The 22,043-nt window shown below is 40.0% G+C and overlaps 1 protein-coding gene across 1 annotated transcript; it reads right to left on the bottom strand.

Moving 5' to 3' along the window:
• Nucleotides 1–219: 219 nt before the first annotated feature.
• On the bottom strand, nucleotides 220–21,834 carry LOC124118184. The gene is made up of 9 exons (XM_046480295.2): nucleotides 21,676–21,834; nucleotides 19,564–19,668; nucleotides 12,506–12,631; nucleotides 6,344–6,445; nucleotides 5,931–6,053; nucleotides 3,022–3,135; nucleotides 1,490–1,579; nucleotides 464–558; nucleotides 220–276 (listed from the first exon to the last, which is right to left on the bottom strand). The coding sequence occupies exons 1-8, from the start codon at nucleotides 21,788–21,790 to the stop codon at nucleotides 473–475; spliced, it is 861 nt and encodes a 286-aa protein (XP_046336251.1). The 5' UTR covers nucleotides 21,791–21,834; the 3' UTR covers nucleotides 220–276; nucleotides 464–472.
• Between the last annotated feature and the right edge of the window lie 209 nt (nucleotides 21,835–22,043).

Raw genomic sequence — 22,043 nt, 5'->3', positions numbered from 1 at the left:
AGTGTTCTCGTGTTTAGGATATAAAATCAGCTTTGTGAGCCAAAGTTATATTTGTGTATCTCAAAGGATAAGACGATCCTAGGCTGACATTGGTTTCACCTACAGGTTCATACATAGTGATGAATTAGGACAAACACACACTGTGTTTTTAACTGCAGACATACTTCTAAAATTAAATATTAACTGAATGCACAGCGTAAAACAAAACAAACAGAGAAATATTGGAGTGTAATTTATTTCTGCAACTGCAAGAAACTTTGCAAGTCCTTTCTTGACCTGTAAAACAACGGCAGGGGATATATGATTTGCATATCAATTTTTGAACATAGACACTATGAATTGCATCAAGTGCCAGAGACAAGGTTTGGATTTTGATTCTCTCTTAGCCTTCCTGGTCAGGCTGCTTCTTGGCTACAGCTAGCTCGAAGCGGCGTAAAACTTTACTATCTCACACACCACATACCGTGTTTAACTAGGGACAGCCTGGGCAGACGCTGGCGTAAAAGGGCAGGGCCTCACATAGGTTGTTTCCGATGAGGAAGGTGCATATTGGGTTTTCTGCAGTGAAATGCGAAACAAGTATTCATAGCCATACGTGGTTACATAACTATGGGACCAAGATGATAACATAAGTAATTGCCATTTTTAAATGTCACATGTGATATGTAGATATTGGGCTAACCTTTGTTAGTCGTTACAACGCAAACTACGAACAAGTTCTAATTCAATTTGAGAAACACATTGTACATTGCATCATTGGAAAATAATATTCAGTTCAAAGCATACAAAAGTATATTTTATCTTATTTAAATATAATATATATGTGTTTGAAACGGCTGATACTTATGATGTAACAAGTGATACCAATCTATCGTTTGTTTGTGAAATCAATGGTATTTTGATTTCGAACATACATGCATACATTTAACTTTTCTCTGGTTAGGACAAGAGGGATGACTACAACTTTCCAATAGTCAACTTTCCCTTCATGTCGAGCAATAGTCAAGCAGCTCCAGCTCTTGGTGTCCACATTTTACATCTTTTGAGATACAATCGAGCATGATCTTTCTACCAAGATTTCAAAGAGGGGCATGCGACTCTTGCTCAGAAGTTGTTTGATCAAGGTTACAACATTCAAGGCCACAGTAAAGCTTATAAAAAGATATAAGGTAGACGCGTGAAGGACATTTCCAAATTTGACGCATCAGTGACAAAAATTATGTCGGATGCAATTCCTTATTTTGACTTGTATCATATGTTCTCGTGTTTTTCAGGTTACCATTTGACATGCCTTTGCATGTGTTTGTGACGGGTGCCACCGATGGGGCAGGATGCGCTTACCTTTTTGCGAACACCTGGTATCATCACTTTTTGACAATGTTTTCATAAACACATGGTCATGAAAAAATCGGAATCGTATTTTAGACTCTGCTTTAGACTCTGATTTCTATTGGATATGGAAAGGGTTTTGTGGCTTTATTTGCAGTACCTGCTACGCATGTGCAGGTGTCAGAGTTCAAAGTCTCAGAGTCCGCGCAGGTGACGTCACACGGGTCTGGAGTTGTTGCATCAGCGCCACCTGTGAAAGGCACACATGACCCATCATGTACGGAATGTCAAGGTGGTTGTGATTCTGACTGGTTTATAAGCGAACGTGAGCCTAGACTCACAGATATGTTACACACATACAAGGTATTCTGAGGTGTCACGTTATTCCAGATGGGAACTATGCTCTGTGTTTAGGGCATCGTTGTCACGGAAGCCGTACGTATTCCATTATATAATGTTAATGGATGACAGGCGTTTGCATCTTCCCGAGACAAGAGAGTTTACTGACTATAAAAGTCCAGTTTCCACCCTTGCCGAACTAGACTGGTATTATGGAGTTACATTTTGGCTGCATGTCTATGAATAGTCCAATCAAAATCTCGCACCGAAATCGAAATCCGGTTCGTAAACTGTCTTGCAGATTTCGGTCGATTGCAGGATTTGCAAAGCATGTGCACCGCCAACTCGTTGTCAGCAGATATTTTCCAAAACTTTTCCTGTTTTTAATCAAGGTGCTCTCGTGATTTGATGCATTTCCCGAAGTAAGACCCGTTTTATCACAATATACATCTTGATTATCGATCAGATCGTCCCGACTCGACGCCACCATTTTGTGTGAAGCAAACGCAAGTGACACGAGAAGTGTAATCTGATTGGTCCATAAGAGAGGCTTAGAAAGGACATAACTGGTAATAGCCACTGGTGGCGCTACGATCCAACCCAGTAGTTCCAGCCTAGTTCGGCAAGGGTGGAAACTGGACATTTAAAGTCAGTTAACTCTCTTGCCTCGGGAAGATGAGACGTATGTTGACCTTATTGAGATTGGGAGAACTAGGAATTACGCATACAACTGGAACACGTCGTTTCTGTCAGAAAAAAAACCCAAACGAAATTCGCTTTGTGTACTTTTGTCCTATCTGTACTGAAACACGTTCAACATATTTCCCATATTGAGATGACAGTGCTGACAATGATCGCAGAGACAGACTGGTGAGGATGTTCAAATATCGATCTCTGGTGAGGTGAGATGAAATGGGGTTTAGCCTCGCGTCCAAGATTATTGCACTTATATAGCGACGTGCATGTCGTGTGTGTGTGTGTGTGTGTGTGTGTGTGTGTGTGCTTTGTACTAAATCATGCCGCAGTTTAACATGAATACCCCACTCAGACATAGAATACCAACACCGAGCTGATCAGTGCTTGTTTTAGCCCCTTAATGCCGAGCGCAAGCAGGGTGACAACAAGCAACATCTTTTAAGGTCTTTTGGTATGACGCGACCGGGGAAAAAACCCCGGGCCTCCGAGCGAACGCTCTACCACTAGACCACGGAGGCGGTCTCAATCTCTGGTATGTCGTTTCCACTCGATTATTTCACGACTACAGCAATGTTGCTGGAACATTTATGAGTGCAGCGTAAACGATAAACCAATACAGTGTTACTTACATCGATAAACCAATACAGTGTTACTCACATTGTCCGCATGTTTCTGGACAGAGAAGATCCCTGACTCCCTCAAAAGCACAGTACCTGTCGAGGTCCGCCTCGATCACTGGACATATGTAGAAGTCGGCGGACTCACATTTGTCTGGGAATAGAGTTTGAATACATTCATTTACAGTACGGGTAGGATGTTTGGAGAGGTCTGATTACTTCTACCTGTTCATAGTCACCAAGTGGGAGGTGGGACTCATGATGGACAGGGATATCCCAAGCTTTTACTTCGGTGGCGTGTGAGGGTAACTGCTGCAGTAACTGTTAGATCAGTGTGTATGTGGCATCACTACAGCTGCTGTTACATCGGCGTGGATGTCACTACGGCGGTTGTTACATCGGAGTGTATGTCACTACAGCGGATGTTACATCGGAGTGTATGTCACTACAGCGGTTGTTACATCGGCGTGTATGTCACTACAGCGGATGTTACATCGGCGTGTATGTCACTACAGCGGATGTTACATCGGCGTGTATGTCACTACAGCGGATGTTACATCGGAGAGTATGTCACTACAGCGGATGTTACATCGGCGTGTATGTCACTACAGCGGATGTTACATCGGCGTGTATGTCTCTACAGCGGTTGTTACATCGGAGAGTATGTCACTACAGCGGATGTTACATCGGAGTGTATGTCACTACAGCGGATGTTACATCGGCGTGTATGTCTCTACAGCGGTTGTTACATCGGAGAGTATGTCACTACAGCGGATGTTACATCGGAGTGTATGTCACTACAGCGGATGTTACATCGGCGTGTATGTCACTACAGCGGATGTTACATCGGCGTGTATGTCTCTACAGCGGTTGTTACATCGGAGTGTATGTCACTACAGCGGATGTTACATCGGAGTGAATGTCACTACAGCGGATGTTACATCGGAGTGAATGTCACTACAGCGGATGTTACATTGGAGTGTATGTCACTACAGCGGATGTTACATCGGAGTGAATGTCACTACAGCGGTTGTTACAGCGGAGTGTATGTCACTACATCTGCTGTTACATCGGCGTGTATGTCACTACAGCGGTTGTTACATCGGAGTGTATGTCACTACAGCGGATGTTACATCGGCGTGTATGTCACTACAGCGGATGTTACATCGGAGTGTATGTCACTACAGCGGATGTTACATCGGAGTGTATGTCACTACAGCGGATGTTACATCGGAGTGTATGTCACTACAGCGGATGTTACATCGGCGTGTATGTCTCTACAGCGGTTGTTACATCGGAGTGTATGTCACTACAGCGGATGTTACATCGGAGTGAATGTCACTACAGCGGATGTTACATCGGAGTGAATGTCACTACAGCGGATGTTACATTGGAGTGTATGTCACTACAGCGGATGTTACATCGGAGTGAATGTCACTACAGCGGTTGTTACAGCGGAGTGTATGTCACTACATCTGCTGTTACATCGGCGTGTATGTCACTACAGCGGTTGTTACATCGGAGTGTATGTCACTACAGCGGATGTTACATCGGCGTGTATGTCACTACAGCGGATGTTACATCGGCGTGTATGTCACTACAGCGGATGTTACATCGGAGTGTATGTCACTACAGCGGATGTTACATCGGAGTGTATGTCACTACAGCGGATGTTACATAAGAGTGTATGTCACTACAGCGGATGTTACATCGGAGTGTATGTCACTACAACGGATGTTACATCGGAGTGTATGTCACTACAGCGGATGTTACATCGGAGTGTATGTCACTACAGCGGATGTTACATCGGAGTGTATGTCACTACAGCGGATGTTACATCGGAGTGTATGTCACTACAGCGGATATTACATCGGAGTGTATGTCACTACAGCGGATGTTACATCGGCATGTATGTCCCTACAGCTGCTGTTACATTGGAGTGAATGTCACTACAGCGGATGTTACATCGGCGTGTATGTCACTACAGCGGATGTTACATCGGAGTGTATGTCACTACAGCGGATGTTACATCGGCGTGTATGTCACTACAGCGGATGTTACCTAAGAGTGAATGTCACTACAGCGGATGTTACATCGGAATGTATGTCACTACAGCGGATGTTACATCGGCGTGTATGTCACTACAGCGGTTGTTACATCGGAGTGTAAGAGACGTCACTACAAAAACCTTCACATCGGAAACTACGGGACATTATTATAGTTGCTGGTACAGACAGACAGATATAGTTTATTAAAGTGTCACAAGTTAAACACACATAGCTAATTTAAAACATTTCATGGCACAATAAAAGATGGTTAACATCCAGCTATAACTTGGCTCACGAGACACTACATTTATTACATTGTGTACGGTAAAATACTATTCACAATGAAATAATCGTTATAAAATGATGTTGTACAATATACAATACAAGCATCATATGAATAATTGTCGTCTAAAAACATGTTTGGCAGAAGCGATACATTTGATGCGCTTAATGTGCGGATTATTGTCAGATAACAATTTCATGAACAGATCTTTAGGCTTTGTAGAATTGTAACAATATTATTTAATGTTGTATCTCAGGTCCTTATAACAATTACACTCTGAAAGGAAATGAACTTCTATTTCCACTTTGTTTCATCAGTGTAGACCCGTGAAGATCCGGGGTAGAATAGGTCTTCAGCAACCCATGCTTGCCGTAAAAGGCGACTATGCTTGTAAGAGGCGACTAACGTGATCGGGTGGTCAGGCTCGTTGACTTGATTGATGCATGTCATCAATTCCAATTGCGTGGATCGATGCTCATGATGTCAATCACTGGATTGTCTGGTCCAGACTCGATTATTTACAGACCACCGTCATATAGCTGGAATATTGCTGAGAGCGGCGTAAAACAACAAACAAACAAACAAACAAACATCAGTGTATAATTATGTGAGGCTTACCACAACGCCCACAGGCGGCTGGACATAGCTGGATGCCCATGATGGGGTTGTCGCACAGGTCTGCGTAGGCAGCGTTGTTGGCCAGTATCGGACAGAACGGCTGATCAATAACGGCGCAGTTCGCTGACAAAATACGAATGATCGTATTATCAATTAAACAAAGTACTATTCTAGTGTCAGTGTTCAATATAGTTCAATGTTCAATATATGCTAGACAGATGTAATCGTTTGAAAGGGGTGGGGTAACTTTTCGCATAGTGTTTAATGCAACATTGCCAAATACTGGGTTGGATGGCTATTGAGGCGTAGTAAACAGAAGTCGTCAGTGATTTCAAGACAGTCAGGTATTGGGAATTATGGAACAGATAAAATAATTACTTTTGGGTTGAAAATAACGAGTCTGTTGAAGTTACCTGTTGCAGGGACACAGGTGCATGTTGTATCGTCCAGAATCTCGTCAGCTCCACATGAGAGTGCACATGGATCGCCAGGCCCTCCAGGTCCTGGAGTAGCGTCTGGGTCCAGATATGTAGGTATATATACAACTTGTACATCATATGTAGGTATATATGCAACTTGTACATCATATGTAGGTATATATGCAACGTGTACATCATATGTAGGTATATATGCAACGTGTACATCATATGTAGGTATATACACAACTGGTACATCATATGTAGGTATATATGCAACTTGTACATCATATGTAGGTATATATACAACTTGTACATCATATGTAGGTATATATACAACTTGTACATCATATGTAGGTATATACACAACTGGTACATCATATGTAGGTATATATGCAACTTGTACATCATATGTAGGTATATATACAACTTGTACATCATATGTAGGTATATACACAACTGGTACATCATATGTAGGTATATATGCAACTTGTACATCATATGTAGGTATATACACAACTGGTACATCATATGTAGGTATATATGCAACGTGTACATCATATGTAGGTATATATACAACTTGTACATCATATGTAGGTATATACACAACTGGTACATCATATGTAGGTATATATGCAACTTGTACATCATATGTAGGTATATATACAACGTGTACATCATATGTAGGTATATATACAACTTGTACATCATATGTAGGTATATATGCAACGTGTACATCATATGTAGGTATATATGCAAAGTGTACATCATATGTAGGTATATATGCAACGTGTACATCATATGTAGGTATATATACAACTTGTACATCATATGTAGGTATATATGCAACTTGCACATCATATGTAGGTATATATGCAACTTGTACATCATATGTAGGTATATATGCAACGTGTACATCATATGTAGGTATATATGCAACTTGTACATCATATGTAGGTATATATGCAACTTGTACGTCATATGTAGGTATATATGCAACTTGTACATCATATGTAGGTATATATACAACTTGTACATCATATGTAGGTATATATGCAACTTGTACATCATATGTAGGTATATATGCAACTTGCACATCATATGTAGGTATATATGCAACGTGTACATCATATGTAGGTATATATGCAACTTGTACATCATATGAAGGTATATATGCAACTTGTACATCAGATAGATAGATAGATCTTCTTTATTTCCTCCATTTCATGAAGAGTACAAGGTATACAGTGAAAGGACAACATCTATAGTATAAATGTGCACACACACATACATATATATATTACATATATGTCAGAAGTAGTTCATAAAAAATATTATACATATGTATCGTATTGATTATTTGTGTTATTAGATGGACAATTAGCATGTGTTATTTACAAATGTACACTTGTTTACAATACATACATTGTTTAGTATAAGCAGCTTCGGATGACTTCATCCCACCTTTTTACTGCACCACCAATATTTATCATGCTCTCTGCCCATACATTGTAGTCTAATTCTACTTCAAGTTGTTCAGGTAAACCGCCAAGCAAAAAAGTCAGAAAGGTGTCATCGTCTGCCCAGATTCTAACAAATATTTTAACATCAAGCAAATCAATGATTTTATCAAATATGATATTTCTTTCTTCTAAATTATTTTGACATGACATGAAAACGTGTTTCACTATATCATTCGCAACTGTTCCACAAATACATTCCTTTGATTCTATTGGCATTGAACCTAAGCGAACTAGTCTAGCTAAGGAAGTAAAATATTCTGGTCTATCGAGAGCAAGTTTCCATAATCTATGTTCTCTTCCAGATCGTATTGTTAGATATCTTGACAGAGATAATCTGCTCAGAAACGCATTGTTTAGTAATTGTTTTTCGTGTAGGTGAATCTTTTCTTTCACCAGTTTTGACCATAATCGTTTCTTGATGAAATTTGAACACATTATATAATCATTAACCTCGTCAGATAAATTATATTTGGAGACAAGATGTAGCATGCTAAAGATGGGTGATTTCGTGTCCCACTTGTTCTTATTAACTAGTGTTGTTTTATATCTAAACTGTCCAAGTCGGGCTAGAAACATTTGTTTGAAAATATACATTAGGTTTGAATTACATAGCTTACCAAGGAGCAAAAGCTTTTGTTGATCAATGTATCCTTGTACTGATATAACACCAATTGTGTCCCTCTCTATTTCTTTAGGCATACGCTTATTAAAACCCTGGATTTTCTTACTGAAATAGCGTTGAGTGATTTCTAGCATTTCATATTCCTTTAATGATAGTTTTCCCCACACATTACATCCATATAAGCCACAGGGTAATATCACTCGTTGCCAGATGCGCACGGCGGCTATAGGATTAAGTCCACCAAAGTACAGGCCAGAATCATGGTTTACATTTATCAATTTTCTCAGTTTTTCACATGCTAACCTCGTTCTTTCTACCGAAGTTTTAGCAGTACTTATGTACACTCCCGCATAGACAATTGCCTTTTGAACAGGTAATTTTATCTTACCAATGTAAAGATGTTCAGGCGACACTATTTTTTTACTACATCCAAAAGTTAGGACAGCACTTTTGAACACATTGTATTTTAACTGCCACTTGTTACCATAATTTTCTGCAACGTTTAGGAGCATTTGAAGACCTGTTGTGTTACAGCTGATCAAGGTCGTGTCGTCTGCTAACAGTATTCCTGGGCATCGTCCCCATGGGAGACATAGTCCACAACCGGAATTGCTTAGTTCATGAAGCAAATCGTTTATATAAAGAGTAAAGAGCCATGCTGATATGACACGACCCTGGCCTACACCCTGTTTAACAGGGAAAACATCAGATTTGAAGCCAGCAAAGCTAACACATGAGTACATAGAATTGTAAGACAAACGTAGAATTCTCCATAATTTACCATTGATACCAAATTTATGTAATTTGTAGAAGAGACCGTCAAGCCAAACACGATCGAAGGCTTTCTCGTTATCGAGGAAGGCACAATAAACTGGTGAGTTTCTTTCGTTAAAGTATGAAATACTTTCTAGAAGAGTGAGAGCCGCCGTTTCAGCACCAGCATTTTTTCTAAATCCAAACTGTAGTGGGTGAGGGAAGGTTACATCGTCGCTTATCCATTTTTCGATTCTGTTGAGAAGCATTCTTTCGAAAAGCTTACTTAGGACTGAAGTTAGTGTTATGCCCCTGTAGTTAGATGGATCACTTTTACTTTTTCCTCGTCCCTTATGTACTGGTAAGATTTCGCCAATATGATACATTTTGGGTATATATTCATGTTTAATAATAGCATTGAATAAAACCATAATATGCTTTAATAAAGATCTTCCCGCATACTTAATATGTTCGTTTGTGAGCCCATCAGGTCCCGGAGATTTATTGTTTTTCAGTCCTTTAACTGTACTTACTACCTCTGCAATGGTGAATGGTCTCTTCAATGGATGGTTAGCAGTTACATCGGTATCAGCATCAGATGTTTCGTTGTTTTCAATATTTTTGACTGAGCATATTACTTCATCAGCAAAAGAGCAGTCAAAATGACTTTCCATGGTTGGGATTGACAAGTCTCGAAAGTATTTACCAAAGATTCCACAAATACCTTCCGCGTTACTACTTTGGTTACATTTATAAAGAAGTTTGTGTACTTGGTCCTTAGTTTTGTGATATCGTTTAGCAGTTTTAAAGTATTCATGTACATCTATTTCAGCTGCCTCATAAAGTTCTTTCAGTCTGCTATCTATGAGCGATTGTTTGGATCTGCGATGCTGTCTTCTAAAACTACGCTTTGCTTCTTTATATTTAACAAAGTTCTCATCGTTCTTAGCATGTGACCTGCCATTCTCTTGCCAATGTCGTCTTTTACTGCGCATTTCATCATGTAATAACTTCAGGTTGTCTTTTTTCCAGTAGGGTTTGAGGTAGGATTTAAACTTTGTTGATGGGATACTTACTGCAGTAGATGCATGGAGGGCATCTGTAATGTACTTATTATACGTTTCAATATATTCATTGTGGGATGGGAATTGGGACAACTTGCATATGTCTTCACGAAAGTAATTTTCTGTTTCATAGCGATACAGCATAAGATCAGTATCACACGCTTTCTTCCAATTGAGCTTATATCCACCATATGTTTTTTTAGGACAGTCATTTGTTATACACAGAAGGATAGGCAGATGGTCTGAGACAGTATATGGTATATCGGTATCAATGGTATAACCAATAACGTTATTCAGATAATCAACACTCACAAACATATAGTCTATCATTGTTCTCACATCTTTACATTTGTTTGAGAACGTATACTTAGTAATATCGTCTAATGGTACAACTGAATATAGGGTTCGTTCATTTAGTACCCTTTGAAGACAGCGAGATCTCATTCTTTGGACAGCAGATTGTCGTATATCTGCATTAAAATCTCCAGTAAGGATAGTAAGACCATATTGTAGGTATATATACAACTTGTACATCATATGTAGGTATATATGCAACTTGCACATCATATGTAGGTATATATGCAACTTGTACATCATATGTAGGTATATATGCAACGTGTACATCATATGTAGGTATATATGCAACGTGTACATCATATGTAGGTATATATGCAACTTGTACGTCATATGTAGGTATATATGCAACTTGTACATCATATGTAGGTATATATACAACTTGTACATCATATGTAGGTATATATGCAACTTGTACATCATATGTAGGTATATATGCAACTTGCACATCATATGTAGGTATATATGCAACGTGTACATCATATGTAGGTATATATGCAACTTGTACATCATATGAAGGTATATATGCAACTTGTACATCATATGTAGGTATATATGCAACTTGTACATCATATGTAGGTATATATACAACTTGTACGTCATATGTAGGTATATATACAACTTGTACATCATATGTAGGTATATATACAACTTGTACATCATATGTAGGTACATGTATATATACAACTTGTACGTCATATGTAGGTATATATGCAACTTGTACATCATATGTAGGTATATATACAACTTGTACGTCATATGTAGGTATATATGCAACTTGTACATCATATGTAGGTATATATACAACTTGTACGTCATATGTAGGTATATATACAACTTGTACATCATATGTAGGTATATATACAACTTGTACATCCTATGTAGGTATATATACAACTTGTACATGCTATGTAGGTATATATACAACTTGTACATCCTATGTGGGTATATATACAACTTGAACATCATATGTAGGTATATATACAACTTGTACATCATATGTAGGTATACATACAACTTGTACATCATATGTAGGTGTATATTTATACAGCTTGTACATCATATATAGGTTTATATTTATACAACTTGTGCGTCATACGTAGGTATATACATGTATTTATACAACTACATCAAACATAGGTACAACTTGTCCATGTCCTCGAATCCTATGCAGGTATAATACGTGTATAACATTTATATTTCACGATCCTCCACTATGTTTGGAGGGTAAATATTTCGGTATGGGTATGTCATTATATAACCACAAGCGAATATATTTCGCCAGAAAACATCTACAGGATACGATTTAAATAATGAACAATTTGTGTTAAAATATAAACTGTTAAAATACCATGAACGTTTTCTCTTTTTGACTCAATAGTAAAATACTAGCATTTGGATCGGTAGATTCGCCTAAAAGGGACACGAATCCTCGTCTTTTACCAACTGAACAGTTAGATTATATAAAAAGTCAATGTTTTAGAAATACCTCTCTAAAGTTAAAAGTTAAACACTCCTAGTATAGCCCAGCGTACAGCCAATGTCAACCATGTATTTCGACAACATCCATGTACATGCTACCGGACCCGTGAAGATCCGGGGTAGAATAGGTCTTCAGCAACCCGTGCTTGGTTATCATCGTATCCCATTTGCGTGGATTGGTCATGATATCAATCACTGGACTGTCTGGTCCAGACTCGATTATTTACAGACCGCCGTCATATAGCTGGAATATTGCTGAGTGCGGCGTTAAACAACAAACAACAATCAAACAAACAAAACGTGTTACCGATTCTTACTTGTAAATCCTGACCCCCTTCTCTATAGTAGTACACATACATACCGCAATTTCCACATGCTGTAGGACACAGGGTCTCCCCAACCAAGGGCTCGCTACACAACCCGGAGAACGTGTCACTGGTGAAGACCTGGCAGATCTGCAGCTCGGGGCGGCTGCACCTGTCCACATCTAGGTGTCGGGCAGGAAGACAACATCAGGTTGATATGCACTTTTTAGATACCTCTATTGTCATACGTTCATTTAAAGGATGTAAGACCAAGCTATTCAAAGCATGTAATATATACCAGGTATTCAGTATTTTCTTAAATTTAGGGGTCTTTTAATATTTCGTTCAAAGAAAATGTGTAAAACTAACAAGCCTCTTCTTGTTTACTGGTCCTGTTATAAGTCAATACAAACCACCTCTGCAAAGCAATAACATTTGTTATTATACCAAAAATGTGACTTGGTAAATCTGTAATTCTAATTTTGGAATTGTTACCGCTATTTGCTTCAGACTTCAGCCAACTGCCGCCGTCTGGTCAGGTCTAGATAACGGTATCCTGAGCAGTGTTTGCTGTTAACCATGATAGTCAAGGGATTCTTGTCGCAGTATTCGGTTAATTTTAATCTCCAGCAAAATGTGTCAACTATCTCCTGCGATGCGTTTGCATGTTATATTGGTATCGTGTGCTTCACATCCCTGCTTCCATGTTGGGCGCCCTATAAAACATGAGAATCCATCATTTCTTCCTGGTCTGACGTAATGGCACGACTGTTGAACCACCGTTCAAGGAGCAGGAGAAATTTCTCCTATTTCCTGTTAATGGTTTAGCTTCAGGACTAACACAGGATCGGAGGGTTTGGACAAGGCCGAGATCACGAGAGTAGGGAAATGAAATCGTTAAACATTCTTTCGCCGATGGTCAATGGATTGAGAATTTTAGAATGACAGGGGAAACATTTTATTTCATTTGTCATGAGCTCCATATGGCTCTTGCAACATAGTCAACTGCCATAGCAATCTATTGGTGGGCATTGTCTGCCGAGTACCGAATTGTGGATACCCTATTTGGAGTAGGAAAGTCAACGGTGTGGAAATGTGTACGAGATGTGTCTACTGCACTTGTGGATGAAATTGGTCCCTCTAACATTTAGATCCCCAAAGATGTTGATCATGGCCTAACTGTGGAGAGGCTGTCGATGAGACCATATCATTGGGCCAGTGCATGCACATGGCGACTACCTTAACAGAAAAAGATGGTGCTCCAAGCAGTCTGCGATCAGACAAGCACGTGTTTACCTACGTCAATGTGGGGTGGCCAGGTCGGGTCCATGACGTGCGGGTGTTCGGCAACTCTGAGCTGTTCCACAGAGGTGAAACCAATGATCCGTTTCCACAGTGACCAGAGAAGGTAAGGTCCCACAAAGACACCGTAATACCAGGAACACTGGTTGCAGATGCTGCTTACTCAGTTTAACCCTGGTTGTTGAAACCAGATAACAGTGTAACCAATCTATCAGCTGACCAAAGACAGCTCAAGTACCGACACAGTCGAGCTAGGATGACCACAGAGAATTCATTCGGGCTCAAGGGCAGATGGAGATGTCTCCAAAAGAGGCTAGACGTTTTTTGCGGACTTTGCCACGACAGTCATAACAGCATGCGTAGTGCTTCACAATGTGTGCGAGATGCGCCGTGAGCGTTACAACGTGGATGGGGCTAATGATGAGGCAGAGGAAGAGGAAGAGGTAGATGTGGAGGGGGAAGACGATACCGCCCAGAACGCCCTGCGCCATCGTGATGGCTTGGTTTATACTTTGTCCATTTGTGACGTTAATGTTTCCTCTGACATTAAATTCATGCAATTCGCATATGACACGGATTTCAGGAGAAACAAAAGCGAATTCCTTTTCGTTTGTGAGTTTATTGTAATTCGTCCTTCTTCTATCGTTCTTCAGATTCAATCTGTTTTTTCCAACACTATTTGCTTTATTTCAGAATTAACGTTCTTTTCTTCTTATTTCAGAACAATTGTTCCAAAATTCTCATTACTGTCTGGAAACACGGTCATCATGTTGTCTAAAGCAGTTTCTAGCCATGTTTCGTCTTTCTTTCTCTCTGCTTCAGGTGTTTTTTCTGTTTCTTTCTGTCTCTTCTGTTCTTCTGTTTTATTCTTTCTATAGTCATCACTGGTTTCTAGAATTGTGTATAGCTACATATGATTATGACTGTAGTACCTCCGAATGTTCTAGAGTTGTGTATAGCTATATATCATTATGGCTGTAGCACCTCTGAATGTTCTAGAGTTGTGTATTGCTACATATCATTATGGCTGTAGTACCCCTGAATGTTCTAGAGTAGTGTGTAGCTAAATATCATTATGGCTGTAGTACCCCTGAATGTTCTGGAGTAGTAAATAGCTGCATATCATTATGGCTGTAGTACCCCTGAATGTTCTAGAGAAGTGTGTAGCTACATATCATTATGGCTGTAGTACCCCTGAATGTTCTAGAGTAGTGTGTAGCTACATATCATTATGGCTGTAGTACCCTTGAATGTTCTAGAGTAGTGTGTAGCTACATATCATTATGGCTGTAGTACCCCTGAATGTTCTAGAGGAGTGTGTAGCTACATATCATTATGGCTGTAGTACCCTTGAATGTTCTAGAGTAGTGTGTAGCTACATATCATTATGGCTGTAGTACCTCCGAATGTTCTAGAGGAGTGTGTAGCTATATATCATTATGGCTATAGTACCCCTGAATGTTCTAGAGTAGTAAATAGCTGCATATCATTATGGCTGTAGGACCCCTGAATGTTCTAGAGGAGTGTGTAGCTACATATCATTATGGCTATAGTACCCCTGAATGTTCTAGAGTAGTGTGTAGCTACATATCATTATGGCTGTAGTACCTCCGAATGTTCTAGAGGAGTGTGTAGCTACATATCATTATGGCTGTAGTACCTCCGAATGTTCTAGATTTGTGTATAGCTGCATATCATTATGGCCGTAGTACCTCTGAATGTTCTAGATTTGTGTATAGCTACATATCATTATGGCTGTAGTACCCTTGAATGTTCTAGAGTAGTGTGTAGCTACATATCATTATGGCTATAGTACCCCTGAATGTTCTAGAGGAGTGTGTAGCTACATATCATTATGGCTGTAGTACCCTTGAATGTTCTAGAGTAGTGTGTAGCTACATATCATTATGGCTGTAGTACCCTTGAATGTTCTAGAGTATTGTTTAGCTACATATCATTATGGCTGTAGTACCCCTGAATGTTCTAGAGGAGTGTGTAGCTACATATCATTATGGCTGTAGTACCCTTGAATGTTCTAGAGGAGTGTGTAGCTACATATCATTATGGCTATAGTACCCCTGAATGTTCTAGAGTAGTAAATAGCTGCATATCATTATGGCTGTAGTACCCCTGAATGTTCTAGAGGAGTGTGTAGCTGCATATCATTATGGCTGTAGTACCCCTGAATGTTCTAGAGTAGTGTGTAGCTACATATCATTATGGCTGTAGTACCCCTGAATGTTCTAGAGTAGTGTGTAGCTACATATCATTATGGCTGTAGTACCCTTGAATGTTCTAGAGTAGTGTGTAGCTACATATCATTATGGCTGTAGTACCCCTGAATGTTCTAGAGGAGTGTGTAGCTACATATCATTATGGCTGTAGTACCCTTGAATGTTCTAGAGTAGTGTGTAGCTACATATCATTATGGCTGTAGTACCTCCGAATGTTCTAGAGGAGTGTGTAGCTATATATCATTATGGCTATAGTACCCCTGAATGTTCTAGAGTAGTAAATAGCTGCATATCATTATGGCTGTAGGACCCCTGAATGTTCTAGAGGAGTGTGTAGCTACATATCATTATGGCTATAGTACCCCTGAATGTTCTAGAGTAGTGTGTAGCTACATATCATTATGGCTGTAGTACCTCCGAATGTTCTAGAGGAGTGTGTAGCTATATATCATTATGGCTGTAGTACCCCTGAATGTTCTAGAGTAGTAAATAGCTGCATATCATTATGGCTGTAGTACCCCTGAATGTTCTAGAGGAGTGTGTAGCTACATATCATTATGGCTGTAGTACCCTTGAATGTTCTAGAGTAGTGTGTAGCTACATATCATTATGGCTGTAGTACCCTTGAATGTTCTAGAGTAGTGTGTAGCTACATATCATTATGGCTATAGTACCCCTGAATGTTCTAGAGGAGTGTGTAGCTACATATCATTATGGCTGTAGTACCCCTGAATGTTCTAGAGTAGTGTGTAGCTACATATCATTATGGCTGTAGTACCCCTGAATGTTCTAGAGTAGTAAATAGCTGCATATCATTATGGCTGTAGTACCCCTGAATGTTCTAGAGTAGTGTGTAGCTACATATCATTATGGCTGTAGTACCTCTGAATGTTCTAGAGTAGTGTGTAGCTACATATCATTATGGCTGTAGTACCTCCGAATGTTCTAGATTTGTGTATAGCTGCATATCATTATGGCCGTAGTACCTCCGAATGTTCTAGAGTAGTGTGTAGCTACATATCATTATGGCTGTAGTACCCCTGAATGTTCTAGAGTAGTGTGTAGCTACATATCATTATGGCTATAGTACCCCTGAATGTTCTAGAGTAGTAAATAGCTGCATATCATTATGGCTGTAGTACCCCTGAATGTTCTAGAGGAGTGTGTAGCTACATATCATTATGGCTGTAGTACCCTTGAATGTTCTAGAGTAGTAAATAGCTGCATATCATTATGGCTGTAGTACCTCTGAATGTTCTAGAGTAGTGTGTAGCTACATATCATTATGGCTGTAGTACCTCTGAATGTTCTAGAGTAGTGTGTAGCTACATATCATTATGGCTGTAGTACCTCCGAATGTTCTAGATTTGTGTATAGCTGCATATCATTATGGCCGTAGTACCTCTGAATGTTCTAGATTTGTGTATAGCTACATATCATTATGGCTGTAGTACCCTTGAATGTTCTAGAGTAGTGTGTAGCTACATATCATTATGGCTATAGTACCCCTGAATGTTCTAGAGGAGTGTGTAGCTACATATCATTATGGCTGTAGTACCCTTGAATGTTCTAGAGTAGTGTGTAGCTACATATCATTATGGCTGTAGTACCCTTGAATGTTCTAGAGTAGTGTGTAGCTACATATCATTATGGCTGTAGTACCCCTGAATGTTCTAGAGGAGTGTGTAGCTACATATCATTATGGCTGTAGTACCCTTGAATGTTCTAGAGGAGTGTGTAGCTACATATCATTATGGCTATAGTACCCCTGAATGTTCTAGAGTAGTAAATAGCTGCATATCATTATGGCTGTAGTACCCCTGAATGTTCTAGAGGAGTGTGTAGCTACATATCATTATGGCTGTAGTACCCCTGAATGTTCTAGAGGAGTGTGTAGCTACATATCATTATGGCTGTAGTACCCCTGAATGTTCTAGAGTAGTGTGTAGCTATCATATCATTATGGCTTTAGTACCTCTGAATGTTCTAGAGGAGTGTGTAGCTACATATCATTATGGCTATAGTACCCCTGAATGTTCTAGAGTAGTAAATAGCTGCATATCATTATGGCTGTAGTACCCCTGAATGTTCTAGAGGAGTGTGTAGCTACATATCATTATGGCTGTAGTACCCCTGAATGTTCTAGAGGAGTGTGTAGCTACATATCATTATGGCTGTAGTACCCCTGAATGTTCTAGAGTAGTGTGTAGCTATCATATCATTATGGCTTTAGTACCTCTGAATGTTCTAGAGTAGTGTGTAGCTACATATCATTATGGCTGTAGTACCTCCGAATGTTCTAGATTTGTGTATAGCTGCATATCATTATGGCCGTAGTACCTCCGAATGTTCTAGATTTGTTTTTTGCTACAGACCATCTATGTCAGCTGTGTAACTCAGGATCCACATGCATAAAAGCGAATCTCGCCTCTCGACAATGCTGTGTACTTTTACAAAACAAATTGATTTCTTAATTAATTCATAGAACTTGATATAAAAAGGGATGCTTTGATCGAAGTACTTATAGTCACACAGGTCCATCATGGAGCAGCGCGTGTTCTTGCTTGTGACGATAGACTGCAATGACTTAAAAAAACTAGCGCATGCATAGGGCAACAACATTTTATTTTATTTTTAGGATATTATACGGATTTTTTCTCCAAACGCTCAGTTTGTATGAAAATGTCAACGTTTAATTATTTATTCAAATTGGGAAATTTAGGCATTTCCTCACTACAAAATTGATGTTAATAGGCATAAAATGTTATAATGTCAACGATTAAATGATTTTACATATGACTTTGTTTTCTTCCTGTTGATTATTATAAGAGACTGTATCGTTACTTTACAGGTAGCTGCGCATTCTGTATAGTTATAAATGATGAGGTGTTGATATTTACCAAACTGTTTGAAACTGTTCACGGCCAAAAAGCGAGAAATAGTCTTGTAAAGCAGTTTCAGAATTATTCTGACATTCCGAGACTTTACAAGTTCGGTCTCGATCAAACCACGGCTTGTCAGACAGTGTCCGTAAGGATTTAAAATCCCTATTGATCAAAAGTAACCGAAAACGGGGTACGAACTAAAAGCCAGTGTAATAAACTGCTCCATGGCACACACTTCAGAGAGTGAGTGGGTTTGATTTAACGCCGCTTTGAACTGTATTCCAGTTATACCACGGCGTGTCAGCTTAGTGTGCGAGGACAGCCCGAAGTGATGCAGGTCTCAGATGTAACCCCACGACAACGGGCATGGTGCTTACAACCTAGAAACGTAATCAGGTCGACTCTGGATTCGAACATCATGGAGGTTTTTGGCAAGCCTAAGGGACGCAACTCTGTTCAACGAATTGCGGCGCATCAGATAACTGGCCCCGCCTCCGCCTTGCTCGAAGCATATAGGCAAACAGTGGGTATATCAACAATCTTCATCTTAAAGAACAGGAGGTATAAAGACAAACAGTAGGCAGTGCATTCAGCCCTTGTATTTCCACCTTAACACGAATGGCACCATGTAAGCATGAGACCATGAGACCCAGTGAGACAAATACACGGCGGTCTGTGTTGTGATGCACTTACCTCCACATTCTCCACACGTGACGGGGCAGAGGTCAGATATCACTTCCACTGGACACAGTTCAGACGGTATCAGGACGCACAGGTCGCTTTCTCCACTTTCACATACTGAGACATGCGGAAAATAAATATGTTATTAGCAACGTCCTTCATTCGACGTAAAGATATCATCACACGGTATTTAGTAAACGAATTATAAATACCAACACCAAGTTGCAATATTTTACACTTTAATTTAAGGGATGGTTGTACGAACGTTAAGGAGCATCATGCGGTGTATTGCATTAGCAACATCATGCAGCACGTTACATTAAGGAAAATCATGCGGAGTGTTACACTAAATAACACCTTTAGGGATGTTACATTAAGGAACATCATGCGGGGTGTTACACTAAATAACATCTTTCGGAATGTTACATTGAGGAACGTCATGCGGAGTGTTACACTAAAGAACATCTTTCAGGATGTTACATTGAGGAACGTCATGCGGAGTGTTACATTAAAAGAACATCATGCAGCATGTTATATTAAGGAACATCATTCGGCGAGTTTACGTTAAGAAACATCTTTCGGGATGTTACAATAAGGAACATCATTCTGGATGTTACAGAACATCACGAGGCATGTTACATAAAGGAACAACATGCGGAGTGTTACATTAAGGAACACCATTCGGCGTGTCACATTAAGGAACATAATTCGGCGTGTTAGATTAAGAAACACCATTCTGGATGTTACAGAACATCTTCTGGATGTTACATCAAGAACATCATGCTGCATGTTACAGTAAAATTTTCACAATAACGACAGTCTTGTTCCCTTGTGCTACATCTGCATTACATGGGTTGCGGGTACATAGTTTGCGGCTACAGAGGTCGCGGGTACATAATCTGCGGGTACAGAGGTCGCGGGTACATAGTTTGTGGCTACAGAGGTCGCGGGTACATAATTTGCGGGTACAGAGGTCGCGGGTACTTGGGTTGCAGGTACATAGGTTGCGGGCACATAGGTTGCGAGTACATAGTTTGCAGGTACAGAAGTTGCGGGTACATAGTTTGCCGGTAGATACATGTAGGTTGCAGGTACAGAGGTTACGGGTACATAGTTTGCGGGTACATAGTCTGCGGGTACAGAAGTTGCGGGTACATAGTTTGCGGGTACATACATGTAGGTTGCAGGTACAGAGGTTGCGGGTACATAGTTTGCGGGTACATAGTCTGCGGGTACAGAAGTTGCGGGTACATAGTTTGCGGGTACATACATGTAGGTTGCAGGTACAGAGGTTGCGGGTACATAGGTTGCGAGTACATAGTTTGCAGGTACAGAAGTTGCGGGTACATAGTTTGCGGGTACATACATGTAGGTTGCAGGTACAGAGGTTGCGGGTACATAGTTTGCGGGTACAGACATGGAGGTTGCAGGTACAGAGGTTGCGGGTACATAGGTTGTGGGTACTGGGGTTGCGGGTACATAAACCGCAGGTATAGGGATTGCAGGTACAAAACCTGGTGTGTATGGTTGGGAGTTTCAAGCTTGAGTTCGTCCGTCGTGTTGGACGTTTAACATGATGTACCATGATGTGCCTCTCAGTGCTGAATATGAACACCTTTCTGACTCGGATGATTATGCTCATCAAGAATATGTTAAGTGAATAGTCCATGCTATCCCTGCCTTTTATGATTTTGGATATAAAACTTGAGAACAGCATTGCGTATTTTATGCCTCCAAGAATAAGTTGTGTACACGTGTCGTTAGCGTGTATCATATTATCTTGAAATATAATCGCTTGTTTTCGTCTCAACACATCCTTGATGGGAACCCATCCGTCTGAAATAGGGAATGTATAATAACAATGTGACCTCTCTGATTACATGTCATCGTATCACTGGTCAGTCGGTCCAGGACTTGAGTAAATAATCAAGTCTTGGACCGATACTACATTCCTAACGACTAATCACTGCCCAAACACAATGCAATGAGCGTCTACCGACGTGATGTTGTTAGAATATTGCGTCCTGAGGCCTAAAACAAGATTTACACGTCATCTACGCGTACCTACGCATACTACGCTGCTTACGCATACTGCACATACTTAGGCATACTACAAATACTCACAGGGAGACAGGGCTTCGGTGGTCGCACAGAGAGAGGGGGAAATCCAATAACATGTGTAAAAAAAACACAGAGTGAAGATTCCGTGGCACGCCATTTTCTTATGACTTACATACATATATGTTCACTGCTTCGTAAGGAATAGGAACATGTGCTATTGTGTCTCTTCTGTGAAGATATACGTAAGCCACTGTGTATTTTACCTTTGTATTTGCTCAATGACCGTATAAAGTATTGATACAGGTGATATGTCACATGTGAAATATTGACAAGAAAAAAGGCGAGTTCGTCGTAACAGAATGTGTTAATTGACAGGTGAATGCAGTCTCACACATGCCTCTGTATAAGACGATTTAAGTGACGTTTTTAAC

This window comes from Haliotis rufescens, unplaced genomic scaffold (assembly GCF_023055435.1).
Source record: "Haliotis rufescens isolate VD_foot unplaced genomic scaffold, xgHalRufe1.0.p SCAF_13, whole genome shotgun sequence".
NCBI lineage: Eukaryota > Metazoa > Mollusca > Gastropoda > Lepetellida > Haliotidae > Haliotis > Haliotis rufescens.
Note: the sequence above shows the minus strand (reverse complement) of the source record. Positions and strands in the feature narration are given on the sequence as shown.

What these genes read in the sequence shown, in the direction of transcription:
- LOC124118184 (XM_046480295.2), bottom strand. Translation starts at nt 21,790, where the DNA reads ATGTATGTAAGTCATAAGAAAATGGCGTGCCACGGAATCTTCACTCTG. An exon ending in CACGTGTGGAGAATGTGGAG is followed by an intron (nt 12,632 to 19,563) that starts GTAAGTGCATCA and finishes CCCGACACCTAG; the next exon opens with ATGTGGACAGGTGCAGCCGC. An exon ending in CACCTGTGTCCCTGCAACAG is followed by an intron (nt 6,054 to 6,343) that starts GTAACTTCAACA and finishes GTATTTTGTCAG; the next exon opens with CGAACTGCGCCGTTATTGAT.